The 19,098-nt window shown below is 38.4% G+C and overlaps 1 protein-coding gene across 2 annotated transcripts; it reads left to right on the top strand.

The window, feature by feature from the left end:
* Window positions 1-1,070: 1,070 nt before the first annotated feature.
* On the top strand, window positions 1,071-9,781 carry LOC124711564 (mediator of RNA polymerase II transcription subunit 21). 2 transcript variants are annotated; one of them, XM_047241706.1, is made up of 4 exons: window positions 1,071-1,280; window positions 1,357-1,471; window positions 1,553-1,653; window positions 9,509-9,781. In XM_047241706.1, the coding sequence occupies exons 1-4, from the start codon at window positions 1,239-1,241 to the stop codon at window positions 9,644-9,646; spliced, it is 396 nt and encodes a 131-aa protein (XP_047097662.1). In that variant the 5' UTR covers window positions 1,071-1,238; the 3' UTR covers window positions 9,647-9,781. The 2 variants fall into 2 exon arrangements, with proteins under 2 accessions (XP_047097662.1, XP_047097661.1); XM_047241705.1 differs by having other exon boundaries at window positions 1,073-1,280; window positions 9,482-9,781.
* The last annotated feature ends 9,317 nt before the right edge of the window (window positions 9,782-19,098 follow it).

Below are 19,098 nucleotides of genomic sequence, written 5' to 3'. Positions count from 1 at the left end.
CCTTTTTTACTGTTACTTATTTTACTACTTTTACAAACCGTTGTAACGGTACAGTTTATATCTATATGGTACATGAGGATAAAAAAAAACCTTTCCATTGATTGTTTACCCTTGACCAGAGAAAACAGTGTCCCAATTTTCTGAGGCTAAGCTACGTTTTAGAAGTGCAAATTTTGCATCTAAAAATTTTCTCTTACGTTCAACTGACAATCTTGGGTCATTAAATCATTGAATGCAATTAACTGAGCAAAGTGGTCAGCTACGAAACTATTTAGTACAGTAGCCTCAAAACAATCTATATTTGTAATCACATGATCAATAGAAGAGGAAATATTATGGGTATTTCTAGTTGGCAGATAGCCAATACAGTCAGTCATCCCGACAGATGATGCAACTTCATCCTTGCTCCTGTGGTTTTATTGCTGCCTTGAAGCTTTTAATACCTGGCACTCTTACCTTTAGACCAAAATATAAAATAGCCCTAACGATGACATAGACAATGTCTGAAAACTGTGAGCAGCAGCTTTATACCCATTGTTCTTAAAGAAACAATGAACTTGTCGACTTCTCCATTTCGTGCTTCCGTCTCTGAAAGTCTTTAAAGGGTAAAAAAAATTCACCTCTTTCCACTTGCTCCGTACTTCGTGTGCAAATGGTAAACGTCCTGACAAACAGTTTTCCGTGAGTTCTTCACGATTACAAACGCAGCACCTCAGCGAGATTTTTATTGTAAGGATATACGTGTCTGTACTCTGAACACTCAAACTGCTTAATTACACTCGTGGTGGAAGAAGTCACTTAAGAACAAAGGTACGATTACGACTACGCTACGAAGAGAATGAAGTACCACACAGCGCGCCAAGCGTTAGCTTCCTAATATTACGGCTACCAACGGTAGCATTTAGAGTGGAACTTCCAGTTAACTTCCCGTCTCTAATATCGAGGCATTCGCATATGTTCGCTTCAAGGTGTCTGGCGTCTGCACCCTGCACGACATCCAACGTTTCAGCACACGCAGGAGGTTGCGAGCTTGCGTATATCGGAACATTGCATCGATGTTGAACTATCGATAAATATAACATCGATAATCGTTCGGTTGAACACCAACCGTGTGCAGTGTTTTGAGTGTTTTGTGTTTGGTATTGTAAGGGAAGTGGCAGGAGTTGGATGTGAGTTGTTTACTGTATAAGACGCTCTGGGATAGGTAGTGAGTGTACCGTAGGTAAATAAATATAACCATGGCGGATAGATTAACGCAACTTCAAGATACGATTAATCAGGTTTGTTGTGCTGTAGTCGTAAAATAAATTGAATGTATTGGTTTCGTCTCTAAATTGTTACGATCTCACTTTGTAGCAAGCCGATCACTTCTGTAACAGTATTGGCATCCTACAACAATATTCAACACCCAGTAAATTTTCTGGATTTGATAGAAGCGGGTCCCAGACACCTTCACAACAACAGCAAGAAGGTGAGCACTGCTTCACATTAATTTGGTTTGTTGCAGTTTTAGATTAAATTATTAGAATACCAACGGTTTTATTTGTTCCAGATTATGCGCAGCTTTTTGCTACGTTAATCGCTAGATGTGCTAAAGATATAGATGTCTTGATTGAATCCTTGCCAAATGATGATTCCTCAACGGAATTGCAGGTTTGTTTCCCAGATTGTTACACTGCTACTATACCTGTACATTAATCCACTTGGTTCCTCTTCCCTAACAATCTTGTTAATTTTTGATGGACACGTGGTTTCCTTTAATGAGTACCTTTCTTTCAGTACCATACAGAATAGAGTCCAATAATCCTATCATGTAGGTAGATTGGCTATATGTTAATGCAGCATTAGTCTACACTCGTGAACTAATGCGATGCTCAAAACCTGTAGTGCCACAGAAGATAGAGATGTTCACTTTGGCAACATACACATCATTCTCCTACTTACGATGTTTAAAGTTGTAAATAGGTGTAATTACGAAAGGAAGTGCGATTAAGTGAACAACAAAAGGTACACGATCTCATGAAATGACTCATTTGTACGTGGTGAGGTATTCCATTAGAAAAATCTTACCCTGTTCCTTCCCCATAGTGAGAATAGCTGGATTGTTCAGGAAAATATATATGAATACCAGGACATTGAAGTACATGTCACTTTTGTGAAAGGTATGACTCCCATTCAGTCAACAGTTGGTTGATTTTGACTTAATATTTGTGAAAAAATTCTGCATGGCTCTACTGTCATGAGAGAGCTATATGATATTTGAACTATAGGTTTATTCATGCGGGATGATTGGTTTAATGCACCACATTTTCATGGAAATGTACTGTAAGAACTTAAATAAGCTTCATTGGGGAGTAAAGGCTGTTATGAATTCTGGTGGAAAAGACAGTGGCTTGACATTTTTAAGCCACTACAGTCATAAGTGTAAGATTGCTTTTTCTGAGCTAAACTATTGTCTTTGATGTAAGAAAACTTTCTGGAATTGAATTGGTATGACATCAAAATATTTACCAGGTCTGGTCTGTTATAAAATTATTATTAATGACAGTATCTTGCAGCATTAGTCATTTATAATGATAAAGTGCATTAAATCTGAACTGGATGTAGAGGAGCAAGAGGAATATTCAATATCAGTGGCCTGCTTTGATCAGTTACGTAATATTAATTGCTGCTATGACATATCATTTTGGTATCAGTCTTCAAAGTTTGGTTGTTGGTTGACAAAACCAACAGATACAAAAGCAGCAAACCTGGTTGTGGTGCATAACGAATCTTTGGTTTAGCCTGTTTGAAAAATTTGTGACTAATATTGTTGCATTTGTCATCTGTCTGACATTTGCCAACTGTTTCCTGCAAAGCTGGTCAGAGCCAGTGAGTAGTACAGATTATTCCTCTTCATCCACTGTAGATTTTGGACTATGTTAAAGAAATAGATTTTGGACTATGTTAAAGAAACTTTTATTCCATATTCCCATTTGTTAGTTCTGCAAACTCAGTCGAGTTGTCACTTTCTTACCAAACCTACAAATCAGTCTGTCCCCATAACCAAGATTTCAGGGGGTGTCACTATCACAGGAAAACATTTTCATCATTTGTATTTTGGTTCATACGTTGTATCCACTAGAGTATGTCAAGGGCACAAGGTGGTTAGAAACTGACTACAGTTAGTGCATGGTCCTTGATCATTGGGGAAATTTATTAAAGGAGGAGCGAGATTTTGAGCTTGACATTCTTTATTTAACTGATTCTTCCAATATGAAGATCTGTGCCTGGGTCTAACTCTGACAAGAAGTGCACAAAACTTTTCATATACTGAATGATTGATATTCGCCCTGTGTATTAATGAAGGTTAAATACCTTTGTACCTAAAATGTAAACATAATTCATTAATGCATGCAAAATAAATTGTTTAAATTGATGCCGAAGATTAAAAATGGGAAACCGAAAGTGTCAGACCACAGAGGAAATTTTGATGGGCATTGGGTGCCTGGCAGAAAGTGCCATTGATTTATCCTACGCAAAGTGGAGAAACATATAAATGTTGCCTATACAACTTTTCATACAAAAATTTTTCATTGAACCATGTCGGATCATATTCATATCTTCAACTTCTAATTGTTTACTGGTATAATTACAGATGGACAAAATGTGTTACGAAAGCTACAGTCATGGGTGCTTTGCATGCAGTGTAACAAATATTCATCTAGACTAATGCGGAAAACCTCCCAAACCTGTACTCAAATTGGCCTGAGAACAGAGTTAGGTTTAGGACTGAATCACAATGGTTTTTGTCTCCCTAGTGTGTGCAGCCATACTACATGGGTTGCAGAATTCATAACTATGATGTCTACTTATTTGTGTTGCACTCAGAGAATTCAAGAAGCCAACATGTAGAGGGGACATCATTTTCGACATCAAAATTTCACACTTCTTGTTTCTTTTGCATGAAATTGCTTTTTCTTTTTCAAACTGTTACATTTGTGTCCACATATGAAGCACAGATGAGCACACTTACCAAATAAAAGGGTTTTGTTCTACAGACTGGTTAAATCTATCTTCCATTTAAAACTTGATGTAGTCTTAGAGCCATCGCAGGTTTTGTTTACACACAGAATAAAAGATTTGCTGCTGTTTTTGTGAGACGTTACACATCAAGGAAAGGGGTAGTGTCCTGGAAATAGTAGTCAGATGTCAACCAGATGTATACTACAGCTGTGATTGTTAAACGGCCGTTGGAGGAACGTCCTGTGAATCTGCAGTTACCTTTGTGTGCTAGAGTGGTGACCTAGCATTTCTTGCAGCTTGGTAAGGGCTGTGCAAGGACATGATAGAGAAATTCTGGGCATTATTTCAGTACTGTTCTGTGTTGGTTCACACTGAACGTGATTCGAAGTGCCGAAACTGATACAGCACTATTTCTCCTCTACAGTCTGCCAGAGAAGCAAACAGTTATATTCTGATTCATAAAGTCACTGGTCTTTCCACCCCTCTCCGTAATGATAAATCTGCCATTCGCATGGATTGCAGGCAGTTATTTTTAGATTCATTACCCCACAATTTAGGATAGGAAAGGTTCACCTCCAGCTCATTGTTGTGGATGCCTATGACATGGTGTGTGGACACTTGAGATTCAAGCTCATGCCCCATACTCCTTTAAAACTGGTGCACTGTGGGCACAGTACACAATTGATTCATGATGTGTGACAACTAAGACATCCATGCTCAACAATAGACTGTAGTGAATTTCCTAAGCCTACAAATCAGTATTTTTCTCCTCACCAACAACCTACTATGCAATTTTCATTATTTATTTCACTATAATGTTGCCTTAATCGTCATGGAATCTGTTGCTGCAATATGTAGTACTGTAAACTGTAATTTAGTTTGGATGTAGAAATTCATAGATCTTCACTAATTTCTCAGATCTTTTCTCACTCTTTCAAATTATTTCTTAATTTTGGCATTTCAGAGAAGATTCCCTCATTCGATACAGTGCGGGCAGGGTGAGGAATGAGGAACTAATAAAATATTTGTAAGAATTGGTTAGTGTTTTGAATAAGTGAATCACAGGTGTTTACGTTGAACTGTTTAATCGTTGATACAAAACTCCCAAAAAAACAATAAAACCCATAAAAGTCCAATTTTAGCCACTGGTTTGTTCTTTTCTTGGTTTCTTAAATACCTGGGTTTTTCTCAACCGTGTTTTGTGGAGAATGATTATTGTATATTGTTTGACTACTGGCTGCATCTAGGCATGTTCTGATAAGAGTAAATACAAGTAAGTATTGGATAATTTTGTTTCAATGCCAAGTCCTTTGAGTAAAAAAAAAGTACTTGTATTGAATTGGAACTTAAAATGCAACCATTGCTACTCAAGTGAATCGAGGAAGATGCTTCTTTGTCTACTGTAACAGAGGAATTCAGATTTGGAAAGATCAAAGACAGCTGCAGCTACAAAAACGAAAAGGAAGCACACTAATGTGACGAGTTATATCTTTGTATGTCAATTCATGCATTGTCGTTAAAAAGCAACCCATTTTTAGTATGGGAAGAAAAAGAGTTATTTTTCCATGTTTGTGCAAATATACTGTCATATTATCTTTAGCTGCTTTCATGTTGTCTTGTCTCTGTAGAGCTGTACCATGGGAAACAAGGAGACAACGTTGGTTGGTGGCCAATATTGTCATTCTATAACACAAACTGCATGCAATTAACTGTTCTTTATTTGTAAACAAAGAACTACTTAACGTAAGTTTCCATGGGCTGTAGGACAAGCTCTCTTCTGTATAGTCCGTGTAGCCTCAATACTGTTGAAGTAGAAGTCTGCTATGTTTACCATAAGGTTGATATGTGCTGCCTGTCTCTGTACGAGAGTCTAAGTCCGTGGCTCCATCTTGGTGATACGCTGGAACTCCACAGCGTACAGACTCGAACTAACTGGCTAAACTGGCCCTCTGGCCTGTGGCAGCGATTCTAAATATTGGCAGCTGAGAGGGCGTTGGCGGCGTGTTTCCAGCAAGTATTGTCATTAGCCTCTATCAAAACTCTTGTAATTTCTATGCTGCATGATCTTATTGTCATTGCAACATCTGTGTCTAGTGAGTATTCATTTTCCAAAGCCAGTGCAGCTATGACTCCACATAGAAAAAGGTATTTCTTCTAAATACAGGCTGGTTATAATCATAATTTTTGCTACTTCAGCCATTGTAGATTGAAAACTACTTACTGTGTGGTCACCCAACTTTACAGAAATGATGTTCAGACTGTACATTGCAGGATTTGTGTCATTAGTAGCGTTAATGTCGTGACTTGACATTGGGCTCAAGTATGGGTATGGTGACATGGTTGACACAAAAGCTTTGTTATGCTTTATAGTTGCACACAGTCAATGTGGTTCTGGACAAGATGGGCAGGGATTTGTTCATAAAGCTGTTCTATCAAAACAGCATCAATAGTTCTGCTGCATTATGTGAGGCCAATGCATGAAAGGAATGCGGAGAGGTCCTCTTTCTGCATCAGGGTTTAAGAACGTGATTCGGAGGTTCAAATTATCTGGTAATTTGGGACTTGCTCATGGAAGAGGCTGATGGCCATTTGTGCCACATATTGTTGAAGTCGCTGTTACCATGGCTGAGAGTGCTGGGTGCAATGTGCGATCTTCAAGCAGTGTGTGAAGTGCGTCATGACAGCTGGTCCATATCCCACCTGAGGTATTTCGGACACCAGTAGAGCAATCTCTAGTGTGGTTCCAGGCTGTCGCAGGTGTGCATGCATAACCTGTCGAGTAATTCCTAATGTGTTGACCCATAATTTTAGTTTCTGGTCTCTGTTCTGAAACTTTCGTTGTCATTAGATAGGACTTCAAATTTAATTTTGTACATCTCAGTAGTCCCACTTACCTCCTTCTTATTATAATTCTTATTTTCTTTTTTCTTTTCTAACAGTTATATTTTGCTCAGTATTGTGATCTCAAATTGTTGTGTTGGATACACATGCAAAATCCGCCGGCCGCGGTGGTCTCGCGGTTCTAGGCGCGCAGTCCAGAACCGTGCGACTGCTGTGGTTGCAGGTTCGAATCCTGCCTCGGGCATGGATGTGTGTGATGTCCTTAGGTTAGTTAGGTTTAAGTAGTTCTAAGTTCTAGGGGACTGATGACCACAGCTGTTAAGTCCCATAGTGCTCAGAGCCATTTGAACAATTTTTGCAAAATCCATGTGGCAGCTATTTTTATACATGGTATTGTTATGTATCAGTTCTTCTGAAACAGTATTATGAAAAGGAAAGTTGCTGCTCACCATATAGCAGAGATGCTGTGTTGCAGATAGACACAACAAAAAGTCTGTCAGAATATAAGCTTTCAGCCATCAAGACCTTTGTTGAAAATAGATGACAGACACACACACACAACTGCAGCCTCTGGCAGCTGAAGACACACTTTATTTGAAACTGACATTTGCCTTGATTGATGGCTGCTGACTAATTGTGGCATGGAACTATGAGACCCTCCGAGGTTTGCAATAACATCACATTTATTGGACTGTTACTGTATTTGGTAACTAGTTTTATCAGAAACATAATTTTGTTGTATATGTTGTAGTGTCTTGAACATGCTGGGTGTTTGTGGAGCCTTCGCCTAAAGTTACGTATTGGACTCCCCAAAAATCTTGATTTTGATGACAGACTGATTTGTAGTGCAGCCCGAGGTCTAGGCTAGGTTGGAAGGTGACAGTTTGGTTGTAAGTTAGCAAAGCCAATGTATGTGGAAGCAGAAAATCTGGTTGTGGTAAAAAATTGACTGGCATCGAAGCCAAATGTTTAAGTCAGTTCAGTATTGGAAAATGGAAGGGGGGTTCAACATGTCACTTTTACCCAGATCTTCAGCTTTGCTAAAATTTGTTTCCATTGTGGCTTGTGCATAGGTTTTGCAGATAATCTGATTCACCAACTGCCCATTAATCATAATAAAAATGTTGCATTACATAGGGTTATTTTAAATGATGGATCCATTTTCAGAAATGCGTAGGTATTCAAGTACAAATCCAAAGTGAACAAGCCTTATACCAATGAAAAGAGGAAGTTTCAAAGTTTTTGGGGGTGGGTGGTGATGGTTTCAGAAGCGGGTGTAGAGTTCGCGTGGCAATAGAGCCGTCATTCCGTTTCACTGTCAGTTGTGAGCGAGATGGCGACTGTGGAGTACAAGGTTTTCTGTGTTCTTGAGTTTGCAAAAAGTGAGTTGCAGATTGCGGTGCAGCTAGCATTTCGTACCAAATTCGGTATTCAACCAAAAACTTGCAAAAGCATTAGCCATTGGTTTAAGCAGTTTAAACAGTCTTGGAGTGTTCGCAAAGGGACAAGCACAGGCCGCCCACGTGTGTCGGAGGATAATGTCTACGTCTCACATTTTGTGGTTATGTGCTAGCAAAGATGGAGGATGACACATTTCTACAGCGCGTAATTTTTAGCGATGAAGCAACATTCCATCTTAGTGGAAAAGTCAAGACACAGTGTTTGCATGTGGGGTTTGGAAAATCCACATTCACCATTACAACATGAAAGAGAATCATCGAAGATTGTGTTCTGTGTCGTATCCTATACAGAGGTTTATGGACTCTTTTCCTTTGCAAAAAGAACTGTAACGTGAATCACGTATCTGGACATGTTGGAACAATGGCTGTTCCATCAAGTTGTGGAAGATTCCCAGGACTTCATTTTCCAACAGGATGGAGCTCTGCCCCAGTGGCACTGTGATGTAAGAGGCTTTTGAATGATTCCCTTCCTCAGTGCTGGATATGTCACAGGGGACTTCAGGACCTGGTTCTGCACTTCTGGCTGCCAAGATCTCCTGATTTCTCACCCTGCGACTATTTCTTATGCGGTTATGTGAAGGAAGCTGTTCACATCCCACCTCTATCGACCACTTTGAGCGATCTGCGGAACTGGATCACTGCTGCCATGCACACAGTAACAGCAGATATGCTGTAGTGTGTGTGGGACGAGTTTGTATAACGCTTTGATGTTTCCCATGCAGCCAACAGTGGCCACATTAAACATTTATCACATTTCTAATTATTAATTAATTACAAATTATTACATTTATTAAATTGATATCTAACATTATGAAAGAAAAGAGCTTTGTAACTTCCTCTTTTCATTGGTATAAAGCTTGTTCATTTTGGATTTGTACCTGAATAAATATGAAGGTTTGAAAATGGGCCCATCATGTAGAATAACCTGTACAATAGAACTATCATTATGTATTGTATTTGCTTCCCTGTGGAGCAACATTGCTTAATTCCCCACCCTCCATATTATTTATTTACTGTATATATTGTTTTGTATTCACTGTGGCTTATTAATAATGTGCAAGTATCTTTTCGTTAGCCAGGGTCAGCAGTAGTACATCAGCTGCCTGTACTCTTGTGGAATATTCACATTTACCATTTTCCTTTGTTATACATTAGTGTGCTGATTTCTTTTGCAGTGTAACAGCTTGCGCTTGTTAGAACAGGAGAACAAGGAAGCAGGTGAGCAGCTAGAAGAAGTGGTGCGGCGTGGTGAGGCCCTGCTGCAGCAGATCCAAGATGCACTTGCAGACATTGCACAGAGTCAACTAGACATGCAAAGACTTGCTGCAGCTGATAGTTAACAGTGCTCAGTGGTTTGTGACAACCCCATCTGGACATGAAACTGTAATGATGAAGTTTTTTATGTGAAGACTGTGTCAGTTTGTTGTTTACAATATTTGTAAATGTTATTGCTTATTAAAGTTTTTCAATTTTGAGTTTATCATTTTACTAAACAAAATTTTAAATGTATGTCCTGTAACATAAGCATTGTTCGAATACAGATCACAAGTAACTCGTGTTGTATATTTCCTCCTTTAGTTATGAAACCAAGATTTTAAAACAAAAGAATTTCACCACTTGTCTTGGTTTTGTAAGCAGGTGAAGCTTCTTTCTATACTTCATGAATATGCATATGGCTAGCTCCAGAAACCGTTATATTTGTTTTAAGGGTGCAACACATCTCAGTACGCCCAATAGGTGCAGCATTGTTGTGTAATGATTCCAAATCAGTGAGAGGATTAACCTCCAAATCAGTCGAACACTTAATTACATGTGGTCTGATTTAGACTGTTGTAAGCAGTTTGTGTGTTATAGGCACCACAAAGTAATACTTTCCTTAATACACAGTGTACAAAATTTGTAGAAACAAAGTTTTGCAACGAAAGTTCTTAGTTGACGTTCAGCTTTTGATGCTGTTATGTCATCACAAAGATACAGTTCTTGTGCAATAATGGTCTCAAAAATATAAATAAGCAATGAAAGGAAAAATTGAAGTGCATTTTTCATTCACTTAATTGTTTTGGAGTCAGTCTGATGCAGACCTTACAGGGACCCCGGGACAGTTATGTGAAATAAGTGGCAATGTCTGCACCGTTTCACTGCAGTTGTGTGGCTGAGTTTACTGGAGTGAAGAAGATTTAAATCCGGATGTTTGATGTACAGGTATTTGATTCTCAAGAAGCTTCCTTCGGTGAAGGGGGTCACTCAGATTTACAGGCAGCATCGGGACTGAAAGCACTGACTAACAAGGTTATTGCAGTACTGCTGGCTGTTAGACAGGATTTAAGGAGGGTAGTAAAACCTTTATAAACTATTGTGTTTGAGGACAGATTGTTTTTCATTTCTGTGTACAACAAAGTGAGAATTTTTTTAGAACATTGCCCTTAGGAAAACAGTGATTGGTAAAATTGTATTAATTATTTCAATAAAAGATCACATGTAAGTTTTATATATTTCATTTTGTGACATGTTTTGATCTTTCATAAAACAATCATCAAACCATTTCTTACTCAGTAAAAAACAGTATTACATGTTGTAAGTGGTCTAGGAATGAATATGGTCATGAAAGTATAATAACATAAAAGGAACGGCTGGTATAGTCCTGGTGACAGTAGGAGCTGGTGGCTTGGTGCAGTCGTATCTGGAGAGCATGTTGAACACTGCTGAGGTAGCTCAGTGGCCTATTGTTTTATGGCAAAAGCTGTTTAACTTATAACAACATGTTTACAAACAGTTCTTGCTGCTGTTCACTATTGGCTCTGTGATGTTATGCAGGAGATGATGGGCAGAGCTTTTGCCATAAAACCACAAGCAACTGCACTGAACTCAGCACTGTTACACACATCCAGATTGGTGTGCTCCACACCATTGCCTCCTGCTCTCACCTGATTGTCTTATAAAATAACAGTAACCGTCACCAAATGAAATATCTACAACTTGCCCTGCAATGTAGATTGTTTGATTAAAATAATTTTAACAAACTGAGAGCTTTATTTATATTACATGGTATGAAGAGCTATTCAGAAGTGTAGCAGAAGCATACCAGATGTACTGTGCATGACTTGATAAGTTTGACTCTCAGTGGGGCTGTTATTGAGCCATACAGTTGAAAAGTACTCAGCTGATGTATTAACCTAGGCATTTGCAGTCATCCTGTGTTTGTGTCAACTCCCCAAAAGCCCAGTTAGCATTTGGAATAATCTGTGGCAACTTAACCAGTCATGCAGCTCTATTACTAAGTTGGTGTTGGTAGATGGATAAGATAATTTGGAGTGGTATTAAATTGAAATTGATTATCTCTGAATATTAGATGGGGACAGTAGTTTTGGACATTGGTTGCTTAGATCTGTATTTGTATCAAGGATTGTTCTGTCAATAACTTAAATGCATTACTTTTACTCAAATATCTCATTTTAAATTATTATGGTACAGCAAAGAATCTCACATTTTTAGTATGAGTCAGATACCTCCTACCTCAGTGATCGGTATGGCAGTTGCTTATTCATATACATTATGTTTCTTCGGTGATATTTAGCATTCTACATTAATGTGAAAGACAAAATAAAATTATAGAGACAGATAGGCTGGACATTAATAGTTCAGCAGATACAAATCCCAGTACTTACAATACTAATTTTTAAAACAGGTCACCTAACTGTTTCTTTTTCAGGTAGGAAAGAGTAATTCGTTGGGGAAAATTGGAAAGGAGCAGCAGGTGACGTCAGATAGTAGGCTAATATAGTATCTTGGTCAAGATCCAAAGCAGTTTTTTTACCTTGTGGAAGAAGGATCTTCTACAAAAAGGTAGATGTGTTTCTATTGGCTGCACGGAGTTTTATCTCATCCTTAACCTTTCTGTCCCTTTACGGGTTTAACAATTCATTCTGTCTTTCAGTTTTATGCAGCATATACTTAAAAAATAAATTAATTTATACACAAGCACTAGTTACTTAGAGATAAAATCTTATAATTATTTATGCACTGTGCAGAATATGCTTGTAAATAAAGTAATTTGTAATACCAAAATTGTTACCATATTCATTCAAATTAGTTTCACAGTGATTCGTGCACTGGACTTGGGTGGTTCCTTTTGAAAAGGACATGAGCCTTCCCAGTCTGCATTTATGTTGTATCTCTAATGGCTTTGTTGCCCACGACTGTTAAAACTTTATATCTTTGCCTGTCTTTTCCAAAGAGGTGTTCATTTAATGGTAATACATTGTCAAAACTGGTAATGATGCAATGCCTTATCATATTAATTGCAGCATTCCAGAATAACTAGGTATCTCATTGAGAACTGTGGGCAGCTGAATTAGGATTTTGTAAAAATGAGCTGAAAGATATTAATGTCAGTAAATATTGATTTCTGGATTCAGTTGAAAGGCAGATGCGCTGCTCATAAAAATGTTACTGGAATGTGAATGTAATAGGAACATTGTCATCCAGAAACTAGAAAAGAAAATAATTTTTGTTCCAGTGTTTGATTCATAATGACTCAGCATGCATGCTTTGCTGCCTGTAAGGGATGTCAAATATCTAGGTACAGTATTTCAGGCTGTAAAGTCAAAATGTCTCGCTATCCTTGAATTTGATTAACTTTGTTATATCCACAGATGTGTGTGTTCATTGTTTTGGCAATTGTAAATGAGACAAGCAGTCTTCTTTCAGGGAAGAAAAATTTATATGTCATGGTTACCATCTTCGTATTGTGCAGTAAGGCAAAGAAACCTGGTGAGGATACATTAGATGCTATCTTTCACGGAGCTTTTGTCTCAGCCCTGAAAATACAAACGGAGGGAGTGAACCAATACAGCTACACCAGCTACCTCTTGTAATGCATCCAAACTAAATAATGTTGCAAAAGCTTGGAATGTTATGTAGTATACAAACCTAATACTGATGGCACACAGTCTCACCAAAACTGTAATGGCTTTCACTTGTGCTCAGAAAGATGTGTAGGACTCACTAAAGCGTAGAGGTAAGGACAATAATAAGTCTGATACCAGTAATCATGTGTTTGAAATTGTTTTGAGGAACAAACCAGTCAGCTGCAATGTTGGTCAGTGAATTGTATTATGTTCCTCCCGTGAAATTTATAGTGAGGAGGGTGGGGAATCTTTTAATGCCCCCTTTAGTTCAGTATAGTGTATACAGCTAAGAGCTTCTGTAGATAAACTAAAGCTTCATCTAGTCTGTGCTCGGTTAAACACTAAAGTGTGCAGCAGAAGGTACTTCTTATTTTGCTGTATAGTTTGGTTTCTCCTAGTCAAGGACTACCACCTTAACATTGGTGGGGAAGTTTGTGTGTATCAGTGATCCACTGAGCTATGCTCCCAGTAGGGTCACCCATACCAGACAGGTCAGTTCATGAGATTCCAGACAGAGTAGTCCCCCAAGGGGGCTCCTGTCTTGGAAGTATGTGGGTGGCAACCACATAGGCCCTGACCTAAGTCTGACATTACTTCCACTTACTTGTCAGGCTTCTTCTGTTTTCTTCCCTATCGGCCTCCCTTGGCCAAATCTGTCTTTCGACCCCAATAGTATTAGGTTTCAAGGCCTGAGGGTGCCTTTCATTTCTCTTTTCTATTCTCCAACAATCAAAGGTTGGCAAAGGACCCCGGAGTCTCTGCTCAGGCTGCTACCACTTGATCCAGTCTTTCACACAGCTTTTGTCTCAGCCCTCTGCTCGGGCTGCCGATACCTGTTTGCAGAAACAAAGCTCTGGGAAATATCCACTGATATTTGAGAAATCCATCAGACCTCAAGGATTTCAATGCAGCTTTGCCAACAGACCCTACTCCCACATCCTAGAAGGCATGAGTCGTGAGATCCCTCGGCAATGTATGACACACAGTGGATACAGACTACAAAGCCAATGGGAGAGGATGAAGGCGAATTTATTTCCGGCACCTTTGAATAACCGGAACATATCGGCTAAGGGAGATAACCCCGAAAGAAAATCTGGGTCCTCCTAGAAGGGGGCTGAGCAGATGGCTGGTAACGAACTCTCCGAAAACACAGACCACTCCCAGAACCCAAATGAGCCTTGGAAACAGGACGGTCTCAAAGGTAAATGACAAGGCTAAGAAAAAGGACAAACAAAAATGGATAAATGGGCACATCAAAGTAGCAGCATGGAATGTGAGAGGAATTTCCCAAAAGAAGGTAGAACTAGTAAATATACTAAGTAACACAAATATCAATGCTGTAGCACTCACAGAAACTAAACAGAAATTAAAAGGAAATAGATATGTAGGGGATTACATTATGTTCTATAGTGGTGTTGAAAAACATAAGAGCAAGCAAAGGTGTAACACTACTCCTGCATAATAAATGGGAAAAGACATTCAAGATTGTACATACGTAAGTGAAAGAATATTTAGTTAGGCTGAAACTGTTATAAGGGGTAATGCCACCTTTGTGTATATGCACCTGAAGGGAAAAAAAGATGAGTCTAAAAGCTTCTATGAAGAACTACAGGAGACGGGGTGAATACAGTGCTATTGATCTGATTATTATGATGGGAGATTTCAATGTCAGAATAGGAAAACCCCAGTAACAAACATTATAGGTCCATTTGGAGAACCAGTATGTAATGGAAATGGAAAATTACTAAGAGATTTTGTCACTTACAACAATTTAAAAATCACAAATTCATTTTTTAAGAAAAATGATATACACAAGTATACTTGGGCCAGCAGAGGTCTGAGATCAATAATTGACTAAATCTCAGTAAATGGTAAGCTAGTGGGCCAAGTTATGGATACAAGTGTTTATGCAGAACAAGGTATAGGATCAGATCATTTCTTACAAACCTCCAGAATAGGTCTGTTTACAAAATGGAAGAAAATAATGAAATGAGTAACAAACCTACAAGATCAAAGTGTTTATAAGATATACTTGCTTGAAGAGGACAGTATCAGGCACCTGCACCAAAGGAGATTAAATGAAGAACTAGCAAACTTACAAACTACAGATGATATGGAAGAAGAATGGCAAACTCTGAAGAATAGTGTGTGTAGAGTAGCAGGAGAAGCTCTCAGTAAAAAAAAAAAAAAAAAAAAAAAAAAAATTGCAGAAAAGAAAAGGCCAAAAAATTTGGAATGAGGATATAATGAAAGCTGTCAAAGAAAAACGGGATGCGTATATAAAATACTTAAGCAACCCCACTATTGAGAACAAACAATACTATAAGGAGAGAAGAAATACATTAAATGCGTAGTAATGAAAGTACATCAGGAACACTGGGATAGGTTTATTTCTAATATTGAACATGATATCCACGACAAATTCCATATAAGGTTTTAAAAACTTTAAACACAAGAGAATGAGAGAAGATACAAATAAATAGTATTGAAGAACATTGGGAGAATCATTACAGTGAATTGTGGTACGATCATACAGCACAAGGAATTGAAATTGAACAATTAGACGAGAAAGGATTAGATGAAATAGTCTGACAAATTAACATTTGCACTAACATCACTTAAGAGCAGAAAAGCAACAGGAAAAGATGGCATTAATGCTGAATTATTAAAATGTGGAGGAATGATGCTCCACCAACAACTGCTACATCTCTTCAATGAATGAATGTTGGAACAAGAAGAGTATTCCCAAAGACTGGAAAACAGAGTGATATCAGTTTTTAAAAAGGAGATAAAAGCCTATGCGGTAATTACAGAGGAATAAGTTTAGTGGACTTAAAAACATACCAGAAGCAATACTGCAGGAGGACAAATGGGTTTCAGGAAAGAATGCCCCACAGTAGATGAAATTTTTATTCTACAGCAAATAATAGAAAAACAGAGAGAGTATAATAAAGAAACACACATTGCTTTTATTGACTTTAAAAAAGCTTTTGAGAGTGTCAATAGACAGAAACTATGGGAAATAATGACGAATCGCGGATATCCAAAGCATTTAGTAAATGCAATAAATTTATAGCAAGACACAAATATCACTCTAGATCTCAATGATAAAACAACTAATGAGATACCAACTAACAAAGGGGTACGACAAGGCTGCTGCATCTCTCCAACTTTGTTCAACATCTACATTAATGAAATAATACGAATATAGAAATCAGAATTTCAGAAAGGCATCTACCTAGACAGGAACATTCTTTTAAATAATTTACTGTATGCTGATGATGCAGTGGTCCTAGCAGACAAGGAAGATGACCTTCAGAAAGGAATCTACTTGCTAAAACAAGTACAAAATTTAACATGGAAATTTCAAAAGAAAAAACTAAGACCATGGCCTTCATGGGGAAGAACCAAAATAGTGATAGATTAAAAGATTTTAGAGCAAATAAACCATTTCAGTTACCTTGGATGTGAAATGACATATGGCTACAGCAGAGATATTGAAGTTAAGCTTAATAAATCCAGCCAGGTATGAGAAACAAGTAACAGAAACCTAAAAAAAACAAAACCAGGAAAGACACTCAAAGTAAATTTTACAAAACAGTTGCAGTTCCCACACTGCTCTATGGAAGTGAGGCCTTGGTGTTTACCCAGAAGCAAGAAAGCCGAATTCAGGCACAACAAATGAAATTCCTTAGAGATGTTAGAAGGTTTCACAAGAGAAGACAGGCTAAGAAATCAAGATACTAGAGAAAAACTGCAAATCCTTAGCTCCAATGATAAAATTAGAGATTATAGAAGAAAATGGAGTGAACATCTACAAAGAATGGAGAGTGAGAGGGAGAAGAGACAGAGGAAGACCCCGACAGAGATCGGAACCGTAACAGGCAATTCCTGCCTAATGCCTGAAGAGAAGATGAAGTTTGATTTCTTTCCATTCCATTCATGCTTAGTGGGTCAAGAGAGTAATTGATTTTGTGTGAGTTATTTTCCTAGTGTTGTGTGCATTATCTATAATTCAGACTCGGGGGACAGTAATATGCATAGTTTCTGCCGTGAAAGATGGTTATTGAAGTTTGCAAAGCAGACTCATCTGAGATACATGGTGCCTTCTGTGTGGCTGTTCGTTAAGTTTTAATAGTATTTCCTGTACATTCTCTCACCAGTCAAACAAAGCTGTGGCCATTCACACTGCCCTTCTTTGTGTGAAGTCAATATTCCCTCTTAGTCCACCCCAATATGGGGTCCCATAGACCTCAGCACCTGAACTATAGAAGTGTTGTAAGTGATACCTGTTGTAAATAAACTGAAGTTCTCCAGTATCCAATCTATGACTCATATCAGCCATACCCTTTATGTATAACAGTCCATGTCACTTTTCCAGTTCATGTGTGTACACATTATTACTCAAAGATACTTCTGTGACATAACCAACCAATTGTGACTTATAAATCCTATTGTCAAAGTTTATTACCTTTCTATTTTTTGTGAAGTACGCAACTGTATATCCCTCTACAATAAGAGTATTTGCCAGTTTTTGCACCAGCTGATAAATTATCAAAATATAACTGGATATTATTGCAATTTCTGCATGATAGTCTTCTGATTGTTAAGTGAATATTTTGTGAAAAGACTGCAATTAATATCGTCAACTAAATCATAATACATAAAATGAACAGCAACAGTCTAATTATGTTCTCTTGGGACACAACAGATATTATTTGGTTGACTGTAAAAGACAGTCAATCTTGGACAATGCACTGCACTCTGCCTTTCAGACAATTTTTGATCTAGTGGCAAATATGTTGACTAACACTACGTTCAAAATACTGCAATGGGAAAAAATTGCAACACCAATAAAGGAGTCATGAGACATAAATGAAAGTTGGTAGGCATTATCTACACCTAAAAGGCAATGTCTATTCAAACTTCGCTCCTGTCACTTAAAGAGTGGTGTTAGTAGCACCACTATGAGGATGCAAATCAGGTTTGATTTAAATACATGCTGTATCACTCATGAGCATTAGTTGCTTTTGAGATAGAATATGGTGAATTGATGTTAGTCAGAAATGCCTTTAAGGCAACAAAGATGCCATTATCAGCACCTCACTGACTTTGAACAAGGTTGTGTAATATGGTTACGAGAAGCTGAATGTACCTTCTGCAATATTGCAGAAAGACTTGGCAGGAATGTAGCCCCTGCACATGATTGCTGGCAGTGGTGGTCACAAGAATGTACAATCGTATGAGGACTGGGCTGAAAGGGAAGACCATTATGCTCGGCGTGTGGCTCTGGCTCGTCATACTGAATATGCAGTGGCAATTTGAGCAGCAGTTGGCACCAAGTGACACAACAAACTGTTAGAAAGCAGTTACCTCAAGGACAGCTCTGAGCCAGGCAACCTATAGTGTGTATTCCACTGAGCTCAAACTTCTCCCATCGGCGGCTTCAGTGGTGTCAAGTGAGAGCTCATTGGAGAGCAGGGTGGAGGTCTGTTTTCTGGTGAAAACTGCTGGTGGTGGCCATGTGTCGGTTAGGAGGAGACCAATTGAGGGCCTCAACCAACCTGTTTATGTTATAGACACAGGACGTATACCTGGAGTTGTGGTGTGGGCTGAAATTTCATATGATGCTGGGAGCGCTGCTGTCATTATCCCACACACCCTGACTGAAAATTTGTACATCAGTTTGGTGATTCAACCTTTTGTGCTGCCATTCATTTACAAAATTCCAGGGGTGTTTTCCAATAGGATAACACTTGCCCATGTGCTGCTGTTGTACCCCAACATGCTCTACAGAGTGTCAACATGTTGCTATGGGCCACTTGATTACCATATGTCTCCAGTCGAGTGCATATGGGACGTCATTGGACATCATCTCCAGCATC

This window comes from Schistocerca piceifrons, chromosome 8 (assembly GCF_021461385.2).
Source record: "Schistocerca piceifrons isolate TAMUIC-IGC-003096 chromosome 8, iqSchPice1.1, whole genome shotgun sequence".
In the NCBI taxonomy this organism is placed as follows: Eukaryota; Metazoa; Arthropoda; class Insecta; order Orthoptera; family Acrididae; genus Schistocerca; species Schistocerca piceifrons.
This window is presented reverse-complemented; position numbering and strand designations above follow the sequence as displayed.

Coding starts and splice junctions, on each gene's coding strand:
- LOC124711564 (XM_047241705.1), top strand. CDS start 1,239: ATGGCGGATAGATTAACGCAACTTCAAGATACGATTAATCAG. Junction 1,281..1,356: donor TTCAAGATACGATTAATCAG/GTTTGTTGTGCT, acceptor CTCACTTTGTAG/CAAGCCGATCACTTCTGTAA. Junction 1,654..9,481: donor ATTCCTCAACGGAATTGCAG/GTTTGTTTCCCA, acceptor TTTCTTTTGCAG/TGTAACAGCTTGCGCTTGTT.